At 43.2% G+C, this 21,800-nt stretch overlaps 1 protein-coding gene across 1 annotated transcript in view; it reads right to left on the reverse strand.

Annotated features, from left to right (window-relative positions):
- Positions 1-410: 410 nt before the first annotated feature.
- TRAPPC12 (trafficking protein particle complex subunit 12) overlaps positions 411-21,800 on the reverse strand; it is a 184,641-nt gene continuing 163,251 nt past the window's right edge. The window contains exons 10-12 of the mRNA XM_073625427.1: positions 13,898-14,007; positions 10,579-10,666; positions 411-829 (exon numbers count right to left, since the gene is read on the reverse strand). Coding sequence (XP_073481528.1) covers positions 587-829; positions 10,579-10,666; positions 13,898-14,007 — 441 coding nt within the window. The 3' untranslated portion in view covers positions 411-586. The remainder of the gene's footprint in view (positions 830-10,578; positions 10,667-13,897; positions 14,008-21,800) is intronic.

Below are 21,800 nucleotides of genomic sequence, written 5' to 3' on the forward strand. Positions count from 1 at the left end.
TGAGGTTGCCCATATACAGGTGGAATCTGAGTCCATAAGAATGCAGGCCACCACTGTTAATACTTGCAACACTGCACTCTTTTTTTTTTAATAGACTGTAATCCTCTGACAAGACTGTAATCCTGTGACCAGAGTCTGCAGTCCCACCTTGAAGCCCTGTGAAAGGCTTGTTGAATATCTCCAACAGGTAATACAATTTTTGGTTGGCATGAGACTTCTTTCTCCTATAACCTAATCTCCTAGCACCAACATAACATGCATATTAAAAAATAAAAAAAAAATGCAGGAATTGTTCAACAGAAGAAGGTGCTACAAGCTGACAGGTTCTCTTTAACATACCCCCTAAATAGGATGAAATATAGATGATATGTTATAAAGCAGTACAATGCAATACAAAAAGAGACCCTGAAAAAAAAGAGAATATCCATTGTTTATTAGACAAAGTACATAGCATAGACAAATTTCAATCCTATTATCCTATTTAACCTGGGAAGCCCATTTACATTTTCCAGCAGTAATATATACACAGGAAGGACTTTTTCCTTGCAGTCTTTTCTCAGTGTGAGGAGATGTAGCAGCAGCAGAATTATAGCAGCTTCAGACACTGAGTGTTAAAGCTGTCACCTTCCTTGACAGCTACCGCCTCCAGCAGGGCTTGCTTCTTCTGCATACTGCGTGAGGACTCCAGCTCATACATAGTTGTCAAATTGAAGAGAACGCTTTCGTGAAGATAGTGTTTGGGATCCTGCTGAACCAATCCTTCCAGATGCCTGAGGGATTCCTTTAATTTGCCCAAATAAAGCAGGCAAACGGCTGCATTGTTATTTGCCTGGGAAAAAAAAAAAAAAAAACAGTTTTGGGAATGAGGTGGAACAATAAAGCAGAGATCGATAACCTCATCAATGTGCTCACTGCGGCACAGCGCCACACGGCTTTGCTGCATTCCTAAACCAAGCAACACTACGTAATCAGATCAACCTGTGCTAATGTTTGAGGAACACCAGTCCTGTTCAGAACTGATAACTCTATACCAGCATAGGGGGAGCTGGGAAGCTATGTCTGCTCATTACACACAAAATACTGTATATTACATATATACTGTACACATACACACACAAACCGTGTCTTCTGCTACAGCACATTGTTTTACAATTCCTCAATGCAAGGCTATGGGTCTGTGCAGACTAACTGAAAACAGAACAGTAAGGAGTTGATTTACTAAAACTGGAGAGTGCAAAATCTGGTGAAGCTCTGCACAGAAACCAATCAGCTTCTAACTTCAGCTTGTTCAATTAAACTTTGAAAAAGTTGCACCAGATTTTGCACTCTCCAGTTTTAGTAAATCAACCGCAGTGTAACCTATCCAGTAACTGATTTTATCTCAGCGCTGCCAAGTGAGGATGTGGACTGTGCTGTGTTGCCTAATATAAAGATAACCAACAATAGGAGTACTCAAAACATGATAACAGCACATGTAAACCCTAACTGATATTCAGCCTGCTAAAGCACTGTGTAGCAAACAACTGCTATTTTCTTTTTAATAAAATATTTGTTTTTATCTTTTTATCCTCTGTTGTATCTCAGCGCTGCTGATCTCCCTCAGCCTATTTTCAGGCACTTGCTGTCTACATGCATGCACTCCAGAGATGGCTGTGTGTCATTTCTAAGAGCCTGTTTTCTGATGGATGAACAATGGATCATGCCAGTGCAATGTGCTTGGTATGGTCACCTTAAAAGTAAGAGAGTGTGACAGGTTAGCAGTTAAGTGTTAAGGGTTGGATTTAGACATTCAGTGTTAATGTCTGCTGAAAGATGTGGTTTACCCTGTACGCCTCCGACACGTGCAGTCTGTGTAGTGCTTTGCAGTGCCATTCATTTATGATGATAAAAAAAAAGCCTGCTAAACACCCATACTGCAGTGTACCATAATGCACATACCATGCATTGTGGTGTTCTGCATTAAACATAGGTGCTGATCCAGGTTTTCAGATGTTGTTGTGCAGTCATTTGGAATGGACTGCCTTAAAGCAGAATTCCAGTGAAAAAAATAATAAATTATAGTACATTAATAGATGTACTAAATAAGGCGGCTTTTGCTGCAATACTCACCTTATATTCAGAGCCCCCCCCCCCCCCCCCCCGCAGTACATCAGTATCACAAGCAAATGCTTTGATTAGTCACTTAGGATTGACTATATAGCTTGAGACTTTTCCCAGTAATACAGCTCTGCTAAACACAACCAAGTAGGGATAGACTTTCTCTGATTAGTTGGCAAAATATTTTTCATGGTTTCAAGTATCCTATAGGAATGATGTGCTTTCTATTTATAGGATCACTACAGAAAATAACATTTAGGCTGCATTCTTTTTTTTTTTTGCATTATTTTAACATGTTTGTACCACATGTGACAGCAACGCAAATAAACATAAAGGAAAATGTGGTGCGCTGTCATTTTTTAAATTGGTGCCTCAATGCACACACACACACACACGAATATATATACACACACACACACACACACACACACACACACACACATACATACACACAGTGTATATATAGGTGGCATCTAACCTCTGTTCGCCTAGCAAAATTCACAATTATTGATGACAACTTATGCTGGAAAGGATGTCCAGGGCCGACATACTTTGTGGGACTGCATCTAAAAAGACTTCTGGAACAAGATGTTCACACTTATCTCTGAGGTCACAGGTTGTATGATAAAGCCTAACACTGCACTTGCTCTACTTCTCATAGGAGTGAATGACTTCCCTGATGAATATAGATCAGTGGTAGTCCACATACTGTTTGGTGCCAGATTGATGATCCTTTGAAGGTGGAGAGGTTCCTTGGTTTCTAATGTTTCCGATGAGCTATGAACAATGTCTGGCACTCCAGCTCAGGAAACAGAGTCAGTTTCATAGAGCCTGGGATCCGTGGATTGTTACTCTGACACTGAATAAGAGTATATTGGCCTAGTAGGCTATTGTTAGCCAATTCAATGTTTAGCTGTGGAGGCCTTGCATTCCTGTCTCAGGACATTTTTTTCCCCCAGGAGTTCCCTCCTCTGAGATTAAGGTCTATGCTACTAATTTACAGTGCGAAGACTTCTTTTTTGTTTCCACTAGTTCAACGTGCAAATTAAGTGAGTCGCAATTATTCGCTTCTCCTGTTTAATTGTTCTCAATTCTCATGCCAAGCAGGTATATCTTAGAGTTGCCACCTGTCCAAGATTCACCCGGACAGTCCGGGGTTTTGAATTGTGTTCGGGTTTCCAACCACCTGAAACCCAGACACAATATTCAGAATGGACTGTGGCTCACCAAGTACCACAACTGCCGAGAGCATAGGTCTGCACACGGGCCCCACCCCCATACACGGACAGGAGGGGAGAGAGGGCTTCGTCTGCTCCTCCTCCTCAAGCTCCTTGCCCTTTGTCTGCCCACCCACACTCCAATCTCCGATATTTTGTGCCTCAGGAAAGGAATATGTGGGCTGGAAGTTTGAAGCTCAGCAACCGGCAGATACATTGTGGATGAAAGGTGCCTGAGCCTCCATCCTCAGGTGAATGAGCTCACCATCCAATGTCTGTGACTGAAGTCTCCCCCCTCCCTCCCTTCACTCTCCTGCCTCCAAGCGAGTGAGTACACTAAGAAAAGGGGGACTCAGATGCAAGGTGTGTCCTGTGGACTCTGATGTAAGAGGGACTTTGGGAATCCTAATTTAAAGGGGAATGCTGGGAACTGTAAGTGGGAGGATTGGTAAGCAGAAACCCCCTTAAATCAGAGTTCCCCTTTACACCACAGTGTTCCCCCTTTAAAAAAAAAGAATTTCCGTCATCCGCTAAAATTTTCAGGTTTGGCTTGAAGAAAAGGTGGCAACCCTAGTATACCTGCCAATCATTGTTCTACTATACGTTTTCTGCTTGATGCTCGATTTACTTTGTATTGTTTGATAAAAGAATATTTAACACTATGCTTAAAAAATAAATAGTAAAAAAAAAGCTAAAAAGGCAAACAGGAAGAACAGACAAGGCAGGAAGAAAAGGTGGACAGATAGAAAGGACATGACAGACAGAAAATAATGGGTTTGGTTGTGACAACAAAGATCCACCACTAGATGGAGCTAGAAGAGCTGTAAATACAACTCTATAGAGTCCCCAATGCAGCATTTGCTTCTTGTGCATATTAGGAGCGCAGACAGATCCAAAATTTCTCTGTGGAATTTGGTGACATTTCCAAAAAAATGTTCCATCGAAGAATGACGCGTTATTAACAAAAAGAGAAATAACACTATGCCTAAAAGTATGTCCTACTTCTGTATATGTCAGTGTAATTAAAGTAGAAGCACTCCATCTACATATAACCCTGAGTGGAAGGCTCTTTTACAGAACACAGTTGAACAGAACTGAGCTCCGACGTGATGCTAATCAGATGTAAGTTTGATAAATTATACACCACAGACACTCCTCTCTGTACTTCTACTAGGACTGAAAAATGCATTTCAATAGCTTTTCCATTCTCCACGCTATGTTTTATTCACATTTTTCTTACAAGTCAATGTTTTAATGCAAGAGACCTGCCAGTCTAGAACATTCTGTTACCCTGAATGATCATGTCATATGGATATGAAAGGAAGCTTCTGTTACCTGAAATTATACTGTAGACCCGAAGGCCAAAAACAGGTGCATGCTGGGAGTTGTACTCCAACGCCACCACCACCAGGGAATTTGCAGGAAAATAACTGACACAAAATTTTCTATTGGCACTTAAATCTGCACATACATCAGTCATTTCTGTTTCGTTCAACCAGAGGTATGAAAAAACCCCCAAAAAACGGATTCAATTCCCCCATCCACAATATCGTTGTGCACGGGGTAATCCTCCCCGCTGAGCTATTGTATTCTGACAGTAGGGAGACTTCCCAGGTGTCAGAATACACTGATCAGCACTTCCGGCTATAGCTGGTGGCTCTGATCAAGCGGAAATTTTCCAACAGGGCGATTGTACAGAAGTTGATCCATAGATGGACTTCTGTACAATCACCCTGCCCATACATGGAGCAAAATTGGGCTGATCCCTGCCGAATTTCAATTTAGATATAACAGACTTTAGATTCATTCACTAAACAGCAGGGATTCATCAAATACAATAAAAAGAAAATCCTTTTTCCCTGAGAGATATGATTGGCTGCTGTGGCTTACTATACTTTGCTCTTCATCAGTGATCTTTGCACCACTTCACCCACCTTCACCTCCGGAAGGTTTACCCCCCCCCCTTCCTGATCAGGCCATTTTTTGCGATACAGCACTGTGTTACGTTAACCGCTTGCGGACCAGCCGCCGTTGGCTAGGCTGTGCAAAATCACGTTATTGTACGTGCTCTCGCGAGGTCTGGCTAGCAGGCGCGCAGCCACCGCAAGCTCCGTGAGTCCGACCGCGGGGATACCCGCAATCGTCTCAGAGAGGAAGAACGGGGAGATGCTGATAAACAAAATTTCCCCGTTCTGCCTAGTGACAGTGTCCCTGATCTCTGCTCCCTGTGATCAGCCCCTCCCCCCCCACAGTTAGAATCACTCCCTAGGACACACTTAACCCCTACAGCGCCCCCTCCTGGTTAACCCCTTCACTGCCAGTCACATGTACACAGTAATCAATGCATTTTTAATTGCACTGATCGCTGTATAAATGTGAATGGTCCCAAAATAGCTCCAAAAGTGTCCGATGTGTCCACCATAATGTCGCAGTCACGATAAAAATCGCTGATCGGTGCCATTACTAGTAAAAAAAAGAAAAAAAAAAAATTAATAAAAATGCCATAAAACTATCCCCGTTTTTGTAGACGCTATAACTTTTGTGCAAACCAATAAATAAACGCTTACTGCGATTTATTTAACCAAAAATATGTAGAAGAATACGTATCGGCCTAACCTGAGGAAAAAAAACTGTTTTTTTTATATATTTTTGGGGGATATTTATTATAGCAAAAAGTAAAAAATCATGCTATTTTTTCAATATTGTCCTTTTTTTTTGTTTATAGCGCAAAAAATAAAAACCGCAGAGATGATCAAATACCACCAAAAGAAAGCTCTATTTGTGGGGAAAAAAGGACGTCAATTTTGTTTGGGAGCCATGTTGCATGACCGCGCAATTGTCAGTTAAAGCGACGCAGTGCCAAATCGCAAAAAGTGCTCTGGTCTTTAGCCAGCCAAATGGGGCCGAAGTGGTTAACTGACAATTGCGTGGTCATGCAACGCTGTACACAAATATGTCCTTTTTTCCCCACAAAAACTTCTTTTGGTTGTATTTGACCTGCGGTTTTTATTAATTTGTTTCTAAAAATGAAAGCGATCAGCGACTTATAGTGGGACTGGGATAATGCGGCGCAGACACTAACAGACACCTTTAACTCTTTTTGGGAACCAGTGACACTAATACAGTGATCAGTGCTAAAAATATGCACTGACACTGTACTAGTGACACTGGCAGGGAAGGGGTTAACATCAGGGGCAATCAAAGGGTTAACTGTGTGCCTAAGTAGTGCTTGCTAACTGTGGGGGAGGTGCTTTGACTAGGGGAAGGCAAAAATCTGTGTTCCTGCTTAGCAGAAACATAGGATCAGCACCTTCCCACTCTGACAGAACAGTACTCTGCCTTGTTTACATAGGCAGACTGCCGTTCTGCCTGTGTCCCGAACAATCGGCGGGGCCCAGTGGACATCGAGTCTGCAAGACCCACTGATTGGCTCCCGCTGTGTCCGCTCACACTGGGAGCGGGTCACCGGTGGCAAACGCCCCAGACCTGGAAGTGTCAGATCCCATACTAGGTACGTGATCTGGCACAGAGCGGCCACCCTCCTGCAGGTAATGTACATGGGGCAGTCGACAAGAGGTTAAAGCAAACCTGTACATTGCTTGGATTACGATAAGTAACAGGCTTACTTTATGGCAGGCTCTTTCCAATACTCCATCAGGGCCAGTGCCAGTGCCAGTAATAGGCAGTTCAGACAGCTGCCTTAGGGTGCCAGGATAGGGGGGCGGTAAAATCCCAATGCCCAGCCACTTGCTGGGGATTCGTTTTTTTGAAACCATTTATCTTGTGTTCAGGGCTGAGACAAGGTGCGGCTGAGAGAGGCATGGATACACTGCAGGAGGGGGGCGCCAGCTCCGGTACTTTCTGCACAGTGTAATGAAAGCACAGTCTACTCACACTCAGCTTTCTTTCCCACTGATTATACAGGACCCTACATATCTTCTCAACTCCCACCCCTTCAGTGACAGCCTCACTTGATGGCCATTCAAGCTTGTCCTTTCAGAGTGGAGGGCACACCCTCTGATTTGCATGGCAGTATGGACTGTGTCAGTATGGAGAAGAACTGCCAGCAAATGTGAAGCTGTACTGAACAAGAGATGGGGCAGGGCTCCTAGTCTCATCTATGCTCACGTGCCATCAACAGATCAATCAAAACATGTTCAGCACGGATGATGAGCTACATGATGGTGAGCCACAATTGTTGTTTGGGGTCTCTTCCTTTCACACTGAAAAGTAAAGGAAATGTGTTCTGTGCCAACATCTGACAGCTGTAAAGGTGAGGGCAGCTAGAACATCTACCAATATTTAATCCATTCCTCCCTTACTATTTTTAGCAAACTCAGTACAGAATTTGTTTAATGTTAGGGCTCATTAAAACCATATAGGTACACCCAAGTGCACATGTGTTTTGTGCATTTTCAGCAGTCTATTACTTTCAATTGGCTGGCAAACACAAAAAGAGGGCAGCAAGCACAGATTTTAAATTTGCACTACACCAAACCCAACAGTACTGAGGACTTTGCTTTCTGGTGGCTGCACATGCATCTGCATTTGCTAGATGCATGGGGTGCCATTAGGAATTAATGGCACACACGTATCTGCAGATGGCAGTGCATTTCTGTGCAGTGTGGGGAAACGCATGCATCCATGTGGGTTCCTGCACTGCAGTTTGTCTGAACAAGCCCTTAGAATTAGGGATGTTTAGGTGACTTTTCTGCTTTTCACTTTGAGGGCTCATTCATACCAGATGTGTTGTGCTGTGTTGCTCTGCTATGATCAACAAACAACAAATGTTCTCTATTCACACCATACATGAGTGTTGGGCTGTGATAAAAATGGAGACATGATGCATTTTTACATGACACACACCAACACACATATAGCACATATATACAGAGGATATAAAAAGTCTACACATTCCTGGTAAAATGTCAGGTTTCTGTGATGTAAAAAAAAAAAAAATGAGACAAAGATAAATAATTTCAGAACTTTTTCCACTTTTAATGTGACCTATAAACTGTAGACTCCTGAAATCTTTTAGGTGGAGGGAAGTAAAAATAAAATATGGTTGCATAAGTGTGCACATCTAAATTAATACTTTGTTGAAGCACCTTTTAATTTTACTACAGCACTCAGTCTTTTTGGGTATGAGTCTGTCAGCATGGCACATCTTGACTTGGCAATATTTGCCCACTCTTCTTTGTAAAAACACTCCAAATCTGTCAGATTGCAATGGCATCTCCTGTGCACAGCCCCCTTCAGATCACCCCACAGATTTTCTAATCGGATTCAGGTCTGGGCTCTGGCTGGGCCATTCCAAAAAACTTTAATCTTCTTCTGGTGAAGCCATTCCTTTGTTGATTTGGATGTATGCTTCGGGTCATAACTGGTATTTGGAACTGTTTATAATTCCCTCTACCTTGACTAAGACTCCTGTCCCAGCTGAAGAAAAACAGCCCAAAAGCATGATGCTGCCACCACCATGCTTCACGGTGGGTATGGTGTTCTTTTGGTGTTGTTTTTGTGCCAAACATATCTTTTGGAATTATGGCCAAAAAGTTCAACCTTGGTTTCATCAGACATAACACATTTTCCCACATGCTTTTGGGAGACTTCAGAGTTTTTGCAAAATCTAGCAGGGCTTGGATGTTTTCTTGGTAAGAAAAGGCTTTTGTCTTGCCACTCTACCCCATAGCCCAGACATATGAAGAAAATGGGAGATTATTGTCACATGTACCACACAGCCAGTACTTGCCAGATATTCCTGCAGCTCCTTTAATGTTGCTGTAGGCTTTTTGGCAGCCCCCCTGACAAGTTTTCTTCTCGTCTTTTTATCAATTTTGGGGCGACGTCCAGTTCTTGGTTAAGTCACTGTTGTGTCATATTTTCTCCACTTCATGACTGTCCTCACTGTGTTTGATGATATATCTAATGCCTTGGAAATTCTTTAGCATTCTCCTGCCTGATACCTTTTAACAATGAGATCCATCTGATGCTTTGGAAGCTCTCTGCAGACCATGGCTTTTACTGTAGGATGCGACTAAGAAAATGTCAGGAAAGACCTACTAGAACAGCTGAACTTTATTTGGGGTTAATCAGAGGCACTTTAAGGGATGGCAGGTGTGTACTGACACCGATTTAACATGCCTTTGAATGTGATTGCTTAATTCTGAACACAGCTACAACCCCAGTTATAAGAGTGTTTGCACACTTATGCAATTGCGTTAATTTTCGTTTTTTTTTTTTTACCCCCCCTAAAAGATTTCAGTTTGTTTTTCAATTGAATTGTACAGTTTATAGGTCACATTAACAGGTGGAAAAAGTTCTGAAATGATTTAGCTTTGTCTCATTTGTTTACATCACAGAAACCTGACATTTTAACAGGGGTGTGTAGACTTTTTATATCCACTGTAGTTGAATGAGTTGTCTTTTAATAATATTGAATAAATCTAAAAAAAAAAAAAAAGAAAAAGAAAAAGTAAACAATGCATTTTAACAACATATAGCACAGCCCCTCTACAACACACATCAAATGGACCATATTGTGTGCTCGCTGGTGTAAATGGGCCCTAAGTGCTAGTACCACCTCAGTTTCTCCACCAGGTACAGCATCTCCCACCCTCCTCTCTCTTTGGTCACGGTGCCTTTCTGCAGCAAAATGCACCTTCGCCTGTGTAGACAAAAATCTTTGCACTGGCCCTGCATTGCATCACCTGCTTTGATTGTCCTTAGGCCCCTTTCACACCGGCACCTCTGCTAAGCGGAATCAGCTTGCTCAGCGTGGGATTTCTTTGCTGACTCCCTGCTGAGCAGGCTGATGACAGATCTGTGTCTGCTCCGCTATACAGACACATCCCCCCCTCTCCTCTATGTGGACCTCCTGTCCATTTCTATCCGACTGTCATCCGATCCGCCAGACAAATGGGAAATAGAACCACCACACGTCTGTTTTTGGCAAACAGGATCTGATCAGATCGGATGGCGGCGGGTGTCAGCAGACACTTGTCCACTGACATCCGCGGCGCCATAGAAGGGACTGGAGGGTCTGATCAGGTCCACCTGAAAAACTGACAGGCGAACCTGATCAGACAGCCCGTGTGAAAGGGGCCCTATAGATGGACACATCATTTACTGAACTAGATGCCTATTTTGGCAGCTGTTTATGTACAATAAGCAGTCCAGAATTTCACTGCAGGGAAGTGGGTGGTCCTCTATCCATAGGTCAGCACTTTTACAGCTGTTCTGCAACAACAGCCCAGAAGCTTACCACCGTGTTTGTAGGGTCCACCTTCAGTACCTCTGTGAAGAACTTGTGTGCTTCTGCAAAGTTATTCTGACCAAGATGTTGGAAAGCCCTGAAAGATAAAATGTTATATGAAAATAAACATATTCTGTGGATGTATATTCTGGGCAAGCATGTCAGCATATTTTAAAAAGACATGCGCTTTTCCATCCTAATTTATCCTGTGGGGTCACATCCTTTTTTTTCCTTGGGCTTCTATGTGCACTGTGATGCGTTGCAGTGCAGTTGCATGCGTTTGCGTGCATTTTTGCATGTTTGTGGTGCGAAAAAATGCAGCATGCTCTACTTTTTTTTTTTTTTACCGAACTGCACTGCAATAATGTGAACTACGCCCATGGGATTACCTTGAATGTGGAGTGTCTATGCCGTTGGAGTGCAGTCAAAAATGCAAGCAACTGCATCCCACTGCGTTCGGTGTGAATGGGCCCTTAGTGAATATTTTTAATAACCCTCCCCCCAATCCCCTGAGTGCATCCCACCTGGGATTATACTTCCCTTCATCCCCTATCCAGCAAATTGTGCTCAGACAAGATCCTGGCTGGCTCCTCTTCCAGCTCCACATGTGCTGCAGCCTCATTCATCCCTGTGGGTGGGCTGATGGGGGCCAGCATGAATAAGGCTTACTCATCCCTCAACTCAACTCAGCCTGCAGGGTTGAATGAAAAAAAACTGTGCAAACACATGTTTACATCTTTGGAAGTTCACAATGCGAAGGTTCGTATGTAGGGGCCTTACTGTAGAGAGAAAGGTAAGTATTATCCCAGGTGGGCTGCACTCAGAGGCACAAGGGATTCATTAAAAGATTCAATTCATTAAAAGGTGAACGCATCTTTAAGCTTCTAAAATTAGAAGAGGTGCCATAGCCTTTCTGCTATAACCTTTATTAAAGGTCCACTTATCTGAAAGACGACCATATAGGCCCTAATTAAAAGAAATTCTAAGTGACAGCCATAAAAATAAATTGAAATAATGGATGAAGTCACTGGGCCTCGCTGAAGGAAAAATTAAGAATCCCAAAACTCGTGTGAAGATGATCCAGCACTGTGCAGAAGTACATTTTTATGGGATTTGGGATCCTCAGCTTTCCTGAATCTTGTGACGTGGCTCAGTAACATCTCTCCCACCTGTCGGAAGCTAGGATGTAAGGCAAATATTCTTTTACTTTTTTCTTTCATTTGGCTCTCACTTAGTGTTTTTAATCAGGTGGTGGAGGGCCTCCAGCTAAGCTAAACTTGCATTTTCATGCAAAATCAAATGTAATTAGAAACCTTCCCTCTGCAAACTCCTATGAAACCAAGGATTTGTCTTCCCTAATTTCAAGGCTAGGCCCTCCTTGCACTCCATCCTTCTATACAGAGACAGCACCCTTAGGCCCCATTCACACCTGAGCGTTTTGTAGCTTGAAGCCTGAAGCTACAAAATGCTGGAGTGGAAAAAATCAATTATTCTCTATGGAGATGGTTCACATCTCCACTCCAAACGCCTTAGGCTAGAAGCTCCAAAACGCCTGAAGCTCAAACAAGTCCGGGAACTATTTTTTAGGCAGATTACAGACGTTTTTCTGCTTTTTACATTGGTGACCTTTTGACCTGAAAATTGCGGCAAAAATCGCTGCACAATCGTGGTAAAATCACATGACTTTCTGCCTGAAAACGATACGCTTAGGTGTGATCGGGCGCTTAGGCTGGGTTCACATATATGCCAATTGGATGCGGTTTCCAATGCGCATGACATGCACGTGTGACCGCCTCTCAATGGAGCTGGTTCACACATCTGGGATGGCCGCCGTGCAAATTCCAAAAGGGTCCTATGTGTTTTTGGGTCCAGTCAACAGGAATGCACTGGAAACCGCGGGCGCACATATGTGAACCCGGCCTCACTAGTCACTTTCTGGGGACAGGGATGTGGCAGGTAGGAGGGGCCTAGTTCCAAAGTCAGGGAAGTCAATCCTTCAGTAAGTTGAAACTGATTTAAAAGCATGGTTCACCTTTACCAAAAAAATGCCTATGTAGGTAAAGGGGGGTCTGTATTTAAATACAAACTGCGCAGTGCAGGAGCAAGCTCTTTCTTGGATTCTAACCCCCTCCTACTTTCTCTTCTCTGATGTAGTAGCTCCAAGTTCAGCATTTATGAGCTCAGTCCTCTGATGGTGGAGGTGAACATTAACAATTGGGAGTGTCTTAGGTCATAGCAACAAGGCAGGATGGAATGGCAAGGGCAATAATCAACCTTGGACAAAGTTGCAGTTTGCTTTTATCTACAGACACCCTTTAGCTGCACTTCCGTTTTTTTTTGTAATGGTGAACTATGCCTTTAAAAGATATTATAGTGTAACCCACACACTCTACAGAAAAGCCTTCCATAATGTGTCTCCGGACTGACAACAAATGGCACCTTTACAAATCATCCATGATACAGAAATTGCCAGAACGGCTATGTGGAAATAACCTGCATTTTCCCCTATAAATCAATTCTTTAAATTACAAACCTCACTACATTACATTTTTCAGGCTATGTATTAAAGATCATTTCAAGGACAAAAAGTTTTTGTTGTAATTTTATCAGTCTGATGTCTGGAGTGAGAAGAGACCACACATGAATAATTTTAGAGACAGATTTGTTTTTTTGTTTTTTTTTTTTTTTTAAAGGGATTGAATGTAAAATACCCTTTCACACTGGGGCACTTTTTAGGCGTTTTAGCTCTAAAAATAGCACCTGAAAAGTGCCTCTCAAGCCACCCCAGTGTGAAAGCTCGAGTGCTTTCACACTATGGCGGTACGCTTGCAGGACGGGAAAAAAAGTCCTGCAAGCAGCATCTGTGGGGCGGGATCGGTGTATACACTGCTCCCGCACCGCTCCTGCCCATTGAAATGAATGGGCAGCACTGCCTAAGCGCTTCAGCATCTCCGCAACACGGGCGCTATTAACCCTTTCTTCGGCCGCTAGCGGAGGTTAAAAGCGCCCCGCCAGCGGCTGAAAATTGCCGATATAACATTAAAGCGCCACTAAAACTAGCAGCGCTTTACCGCTGATGCCGACACCACCCCAGTGTGAAAGGGGTCTTAGGTGGTATCCTTGGCACTAGCTGTGCTGGAAGTATACCAAGCTGTATGGCAGAACACACATGAGAATGAAGCAAAGTGTTTGCTTTGCATTGTATATAACTAAAATGAACACAGGTCAGCACTGATTTATGCTGACATTGAAGTCCTCAATTAATTCAAAAGCAAACAGGACACAACACACAAAAATAAGCCAATAATACATTTGTCAAGGCGCTTACCGGTTCATCAAAACTATAATTTTCTTCTCTGGCTCATCTTTATTAACTAGATTCTGTATTACATTTTCAGCATCCTGAAAATACTTCTCAGCAGTTTTTATGTCTCCAATCTAAGGAACAGAAAAGATAAATATGAATTTTCCAATAAAAATGCATCATAGACATGAAGAAGAATTCATAGGGTCAGACCTATATCACGCTGGACTGGGTAATGATCTAAAGCCCATTAGCAAGCCAACATACAACATGGGGGACAAAGTGATCAGACGAGATGGGAAACTGCCTGATTGTGATAGTTCCCCCCCTGAGATATAGTCAGAACCCTTCTTCACCTAAAGGAATGCATGTGCGACCCGAGCATGCCTAAAGTCTATGAGCAGCTTAAAGCTGAATCGAATTTGAGCACCACAATCTGAAAATGCTATTTAATTCATTTTTAATATTCAAAGCAACCTCACCCATCCACCCACATCTCTATGCTTTATTTTGTTGGGGAATTACTTTGAAAAACACCCCCCCCCCAGCATTTCAAGCCATGGCCATCTTGATTAAGGGAAGATGATTCAAATAACACTTACTTCCTGGAGTCCATCTGCCCTTAGCTGAGGCATGCAGATGGGGGGGGGGGGGGTGCTTAAATAAGAAAACCCCTCCTCCTCTCCTCCAGATGAAAGAAAAAACATGCCCATGAACACTCATAGGATGTAAGACATTTTGGCCTAGGCCAGAAACCAGGAAACAACTGAAGAAATGTAAACAAAAAAAGTTTAACCCTTTCGCAGCCAGGTCTATACATCATACGGACCTGACAGCGGGGGGTTGTAAACACATTGTGCGTGAATCTGACAAGCAGACTCCTGCCTGTCAGGTGGAAGCATTCGGCGAGGCTGCGATACCGCCCGATTGCCTCCACACACCCCTGGTAACAAAAGGTCCCTCCCCTGGCATGCATGCGCCCCCGCCATGTATCCTGGGACTGGCAAAGTGGGTGCAGCCGGGAAGAGGAAAGGCTGCAGAGCAGACACGCATCCACTCTCCTCCCCTCCTTGTTGTTGACCCAGAAAAGCTATGTGTTTGATGTCAGTTCCAAATCAGCCTCTCGGTGTCCCCAGCCAGCATACCAGGGAAAGAATGTAATGCAGTGCAATGTGCATTACATTACATTTAGTGGAGCACAGGGCAGACATGCATGGTCTTTTAGACCCTGCATGTCTCATTAAAGACTTAAAGACATGGATGAGTGAGTTTGGGGTGGAGGAACTTGACTGGCCTGCACACAGTCCTGACCTCAACCCGATAGAAAACCTTTGGGATGAATTAGATTGGAGACTGCGAGCCAGGCCTTCTTGTCCAACATCAGCACCTGACCCCACAAATGTGCTTCTGGAAGAATGGTCAAACATTCCCATAGACACACTGCTAAACCTTGTGGACAGCCTTCCCAGAAGAGTTGAAGCTGTTATAGCTGCAAAGGGTGGGCCAACTCAATATTGAACCCTACAGACTAAGACTGGGATGCCATTAAAGTTCATGTAAAGGCAGGCTCCCCAATACATTTGACAATATAGTGTATATTGTATATATATATATATATATATATTTATTTGCAGTTGATCAATAAAGCAATGAGTTTATTTATATGCAGTTGTGCAGACATTTTTCCAGGAACAACTGAAGCTGTAGCAATTATTGAAAAGGTCAATCAGTGTTTTCTTTACACATATGAGTCTGAGACCAGTCCTATATATCCTGACTCTACTTATCCTACGTAGTTATCAGAACACAGATACAATTTCACACTGGTTTGGGTTTCCATGATGGATACAGACACCAGGAAGAAAAGAGTTAATATGATCGGGTGTGCCTTCATTTGCTGGTAAGCCAAATTACATAAGGAAGCTTAAAAGCGGCTTTCAGCTTCGATCATGTTAGAATTGGAAAACAGCAGGGGTGGTTCTTGCAGAACATCTGCAATTAATGAGCTAATAAGCAGCACGCAAAGTTCTTCCACTTCCACCAGTCCTCTGAAAGTCATGAAATCCAACCAATAGGTTACCGGGAATGACGTACAATATATCAATGCCACTAGTTATTTCCAGACATGGTGACAATATGAAATACAGACCAGTATGAATGATACTTTTCCATTCCATTCAATGAGCCTCTATCAAATTATCTGTGTCCAAGTGTATTTCCGAAGGTCATACAAGTTATCTCAGATTTAAGAGTCACCCAGAAGTTAATGTGCAGAATGCGGGGCCCCACTCACTGACCAGTGTGTTATGACAACCGGGGACTTCAGCAGTGACATGCAATACTGTCTGGCTATCTTCTTTCCCATCTTGAACTTTTGGGGTGTTGTTCTACACTGTTGGATATACCTACAACTTCTGCTACATACCGCTTAATATAAATAAAGGGACCACGTTAGGGTTGCCACCGCATCCCTTTAAAACCAAACACATTCATTACACAGGTTCAGTCGCTAATTTAATGCAGGTAAGGCACTAAGTGGGTTTAATTACCACCTTAATCAGCCACAGAACCTGTGTAATTAATATGTGTTTGCTTTTAAAGGGATGAAGTGGCAACCCTAGACTCCATGATGATGATAGTGACAGGCAGGCAAACAAGCCTGGGAAATCGAGTTCACAGATTGTACCACCAGAGTAGTGCATCAAAGGCTGCTATTTTAATTTTTCTCTATGACAATGGCAAATTCTTCACAGCAGAACTTTCCTTAACAAGTGAAGTTCTACCCATTCTTCTCGCTCCCATTTCTGCTTGGCTCGCCTAGGCACGACTCGTGCATGCGCAGTGGGAAGACAGCTGTGAAGCCGCAGTTAGACACAGCTGGCTTCTCACAAGCAAAATGGGGCACTGGATACCCAAAGACCTAACGGAACCGGCCCAGGTGAGGCCAGCACTGGATCCCTAGACAGGTGTCTTTATTTAAAGTCAGCTGCTACAGTATTTGATTGGAACACCTCCTAAAGCACACGAAGTTACTCATCAAAAAAGATCCATTAATGAGCACTTCCCCCTTCAGATTCTTAAAGCGGAGTTCCACCCAAAAATGGAACTTCTGCTTTAAGGGAAGGTGACCCCCTGACATGTCATTTATGTCATTTTTTTTTTATTTTGGGGGGGTGGATACCCTCTTTTTAAAGGGTCCCAGCTCCGACTTCCTCCCGATGCACCGCGGCCAAGGAAGGGAGATCACCTCTCCCCCTTCCCTCTCGGCAATCGTCTGGGACACGTCACAGGTCCCAGATGATTACCCGGCCAGTCGCGGCTTGCGCATGCACAGTGGGTGCCCGGCTGTGAAGCAACAGCTGGGCGCCCACAGTTACAATGCCGCTGGCACCGCAGAGAGGAGGGGGAGACGAGCGGGGCTTCGTTCCCCCACATCGCTGGACCCTGGGACAGGTAAGTGTCCGATTATTAAAAGTCAGCAGCTGCAGTATTTGTAGCTGCTGACTTTTATTTATTTATTTATTTATTTTTAGCGGAACTCTGCTTTAAGGCTACTCACTAGATACACTGCTGGATTTATTTTGGACTGTGTCACCTCAATCTTAATGACACTAACAAACTCTAGAAAACCTAAAGTAGCATGCAAACTGGATACACTATTTATATGTAGCATGCACCAGAAGTTCGGGATGCACAATTGCTCATAGGGAAATAAAGGAATGGTTTGAATGGCCCCATCCACTTAAGATGGAATAAGTACGTTTTGTATTTGTAAGGCAGTGACCATATTTAAAGCTTTATGTTAGGCATTGCTATAGTAGACCCGGTATAGCTGTAAAGTCTCTGCATACTTAAGTGAACTCCAAGCAAACCATTAAACACACACACATACAAATAGGAGAACAATTATACATAGTAGATGATGTGTATTTCTGTCAATTCCTTTTCGGAAATTTACACAGCCCTACCAAACAGCACACACCAAGGCATTTTCTGAAAGTATACTGAGGTGTGCATGCTAAAGGTATATGTGAATAGGGGCAGATGGCGCTACCTATGTTGGATACGTAGGAGTTGTGTGTTAGCCGTGTACTCTCCTCAAATTAGGCTGAAATTAGCTTTTACAGAACCGTATTTTAAAGTTTATATGTGCTCAATGGGATAAATATCCCGTACCATAAAATGCAACCAAATTATATAAATATAGCAAACAAATATATATATGTATATACACACAAGTGTAAAAAATATATATCATCAGTGGTGGTGACGTTTAAATAAAAATAATAATAATAAGTGTAGCACTAACACAGCCCTCTATTGATGTTTAACCATATAAAACAATTCGTTCTTCCGGCTGTTGCACTAGCTGGTGGGGAGTCTATAATCCCTCCACTCCCAGTGCCATATATTGGTTCAGTATTACCACTATATCTCCACTGTGCACAAATAACGTGTTATACTAGTGAAACAATCACAGCCCCCTTCTTAACCATGAGTCCAGTTAATGTTAATAGGGACCAAGTGTAACATGTGACAAAAAATATATATATATGTATGACAAATTGAAAAATGAAAAACCACAAATGTGCCAAAAATATACCAATTGTGACAAAAATATAAAATATATAAAAGTAGATAATAGAAATCAGTGTTGTGAGAGTCCTAGCTTGAAGACAATTCATTCAAAAGTTCCAGCCTGAAGTGACTTTAGTGATGGCAGCAGTTGGTATCCAGTGACTTAAGTGCTCCCCCTCAAGGGTCCCCACTCACCAGCTCTCTGCACCCCTGCAGGGGTAAAAAGCATCTGATATCCTCGGTGTTTCCTTAGAATCCAATGGGGTTGTCCCTAGGGGCCTCCGCTCCAGGTGTAGATATCCTTCTGGGTTAAGCTTTCATAATGCAGAATCAGTGGGAGCCCTGAGCGTGTCATTAGCCACGTCGCCTGCCACCAGATACCATCAGGTGTCCCCAGCGGAGTCCGTCCTTACATCAGGTGCCCCCAGCGGAGTCACTCCTTACATGCAGCCATGGTAAGACATGCTGACAAGGAGTCTCCTTCACTCCTTGTCAGCATGTTGATGTCCATGTTATGTTTGGTCGCCATATTATCATGTGTTTCCAAGTCGATATCATTATGTATCCTTGATGTCCATGCCATATGTGGAATTGTATTTGTAAACTGACTTATTATTGCACTTGTTCCATACCACTGAAATCCAATCCATACCACTGAAATCCAATGTCCTCTATGACAATAAACTATTTTTTTCCTTTACATACCCCCACTATGTCGAGAACCTCATTTAAAGTTGCAAATTTCTCCCCCCTTTTTCTGAATGACGTCATATGTGATAAAACGCGTAGTGAGGAGCTGGAAGTGGCATCACCACACATGCACGGCCACTATTGGCTTCATGTAAATTGTAATTTGTTTTATGTCAACTGCTTCCTACATGCTTGTAAGTGATTTTAACCTTTTAATAAACGGAGTATGAAAGGTTTTACACTATGTGAGCGTGGTGCTCCTTTTTTCTTCTCTCACTGAGCATCTGTCCAGGAGTGAGATGAAGTCCATTCATTCCCTCATATTGGCTGCGGACTGGTAGATACACAAAGTGCTGATTGACTACTCATTAACTGAGAGTCACATTTGATTTGGTAAGCTCATATGCACGGAGAGTTTGTTGGAGCACTGGGTGGATCACATATGAAGATTGCAGACAGGGTTTTATTTGGGGGTTCTGCTTTCACTGGTGCAACAAATACAGTGGGACTTGAGTCACTGGTGCATGGACTCTTACTACTATTGCACATCGATTGCATGTACCTTTATGTTTATTGGCGTTTGTTTTGCCACATGAGTGCAGCAGAGTGTTTATTACAACAATGGGTAATCTGATGTATCAAATCCTGAATATATATTCATGCAGCTGCCTTGTTCATTGTAATGTTTGTGCAGAATCACTGTGCCCCATAACCCCTTTCTCCTGATGCATGCTGGGGGGGGCTGTACCAGGAAGTCAGTCACAGTGTGTGTGGGACTGGAAGCAGCAGCATGATACTTAGAGGGAGACCTGTTGTATATGACTCCTCCATGTAAGAATGTACATCGCTTTCTGAGCGAGTAATAAACCCTTCACTGGTTAAGAAGTGCATCCAGCCTGTGTGTAACTTACTGAGCGGATAATGGCAGCATTGCTAGCAACAACCCTGAGAGACCCCGTGTCGAAGGGACATAACCGTGGCAACGAGGATTGTGCATTTTAGCACATATAAGGTTTATTCAACCATTTGATCCTGCTGTTGAATCCTGAATTCAGTTGAATGGAGCAGTATATGGAAGCAAATAGTGTGGCTGTAGAAAAGAAAGTTGCAGTTTTCCTCACAGCATTGGGTCAAGATGCATATGGTACTCTCAAAGACCTAATTTCTCCAGACAAGCCAGCCTCTAAACCCCTGCCTGAGTTAATTCAGAGGCTACATGAGCACTACAACCCAAAGCCGCTAGAAATCACAGGGCGGTTTAAATTCTACAGTAGGAGGCAGCATGCCGGGGAGGATATAAAGACTTATATAATTGCTTTACGTAAACTAGCTGCCACTTGTCAGTTTGGAGACTACCTGCAGATGGTTCTCCGCGACATGTTTGTCATGGGACTCTGGGACGCATGCCCCTACTCCTCAGAATGTCACACAGCTCAGGTCCTACCTTGGCCTCCTAAATTACTACCACCATTTCTTGCAGAACCTAGCACACCAGCTCTACCCGTTACATCGCTTACTGGATGCAAGCGCTAAATCGATATGGACATACAAATGTAAAGAAGCTTTTCGGCTTTCTAAAGAGCTCATTCTGTCCTCTCAATTTCTGGTCCACTACGATTTAAAGAAACAGGTCACCTTGGCTTGTGACACCTCGCCTTATGGACTGGGTGCCGTGCTTTCCCATGTCATGCCACATGGCACGGAGCGCCCCATTTCTTTTGCCTCCAGGTCTTTAACCTCCGCAGAACAAAACTACTCCCAGATAGACAAGGAAGCTTTGGCCATTGTATGGGCCACAAACAAATTTCACACGTATTTCTATGATCGGGAGTTCATACTTATCACTGACCACAAACCTCTGTTGTCCAAACTGAATCCTCAGAAAGGAACAACCATATCTCGCTTACAAAGGTACGCTTTATTCTTGGGAGCTTATACTTATTCTATCAGGTACCGCTAACATGAGGCCCATGGCAATGCAGATGCATTTTCCAGATTGCCAATTGGAAACCACCCACCTAGAGACATACACATAGTGGAAGTACACAGGCCACGGTCCTGCATGTCCACCTCCCTAATTGCCAGACATACAGCCACAGATACCTTCCTGTCTCAGATATTCTTGTATGTTCAGGCTGGATGGCCAGAGAAAGTCCCAGGTGAATTTTGCCCAAACTTTGTCTGGAAAATGTGAGCTTGTGACTAATGCTGGTTGAATACAGTGGGGCAATAGATTGATTATACCTCAGTATTTGCAACCAACCATGCTAAGGATACTGCATAAGGGCCATCCTGGCGTGGTGCGCATGAAGCAGCGAGCCCGGAGCTATGTTTGGTGGCCACAAATGGATACAGCAATTGAAAATTATGTGGCTCAATGTCCTGGGTGCTGTCAAGCTCAGTGACCCCAAAAGAAAGGAATCCTGCTACCTTGGCCATGGCCGACAGACCCGTGGTCAAGACTCCATCTTGATTTTGCTGGCCCAATCCAGGGTAAAATGTATTTGATCGTGGTAGATGCATTCAAAATGGCCAGAGGTATTTTAAATGCCTTCTATTACCTCAGCTGCTACCATTCTATTCTTAAGGAAGCTCTTTGCTCAATATAGCTTGCCAACAGCCATAGTCTCGGACAATGGAACTTAATTTACATCGCATG

This window comes from Aquarana catesbeiana, linkage group LG04 (assembly GCF_042186555.1).
Source record: "Aquarana catesbeiana isolate 2022-GZ linkage group LG04, ASM4218655v1, whole genome shotgun sequence".
Taxonomy (NCBI): domain Eukaryota; kingdom Metazoa; phylum Chordata; class Amphibia; order Anura; family Ranidae; genus Aquarana; species Aquarana catesbeiana.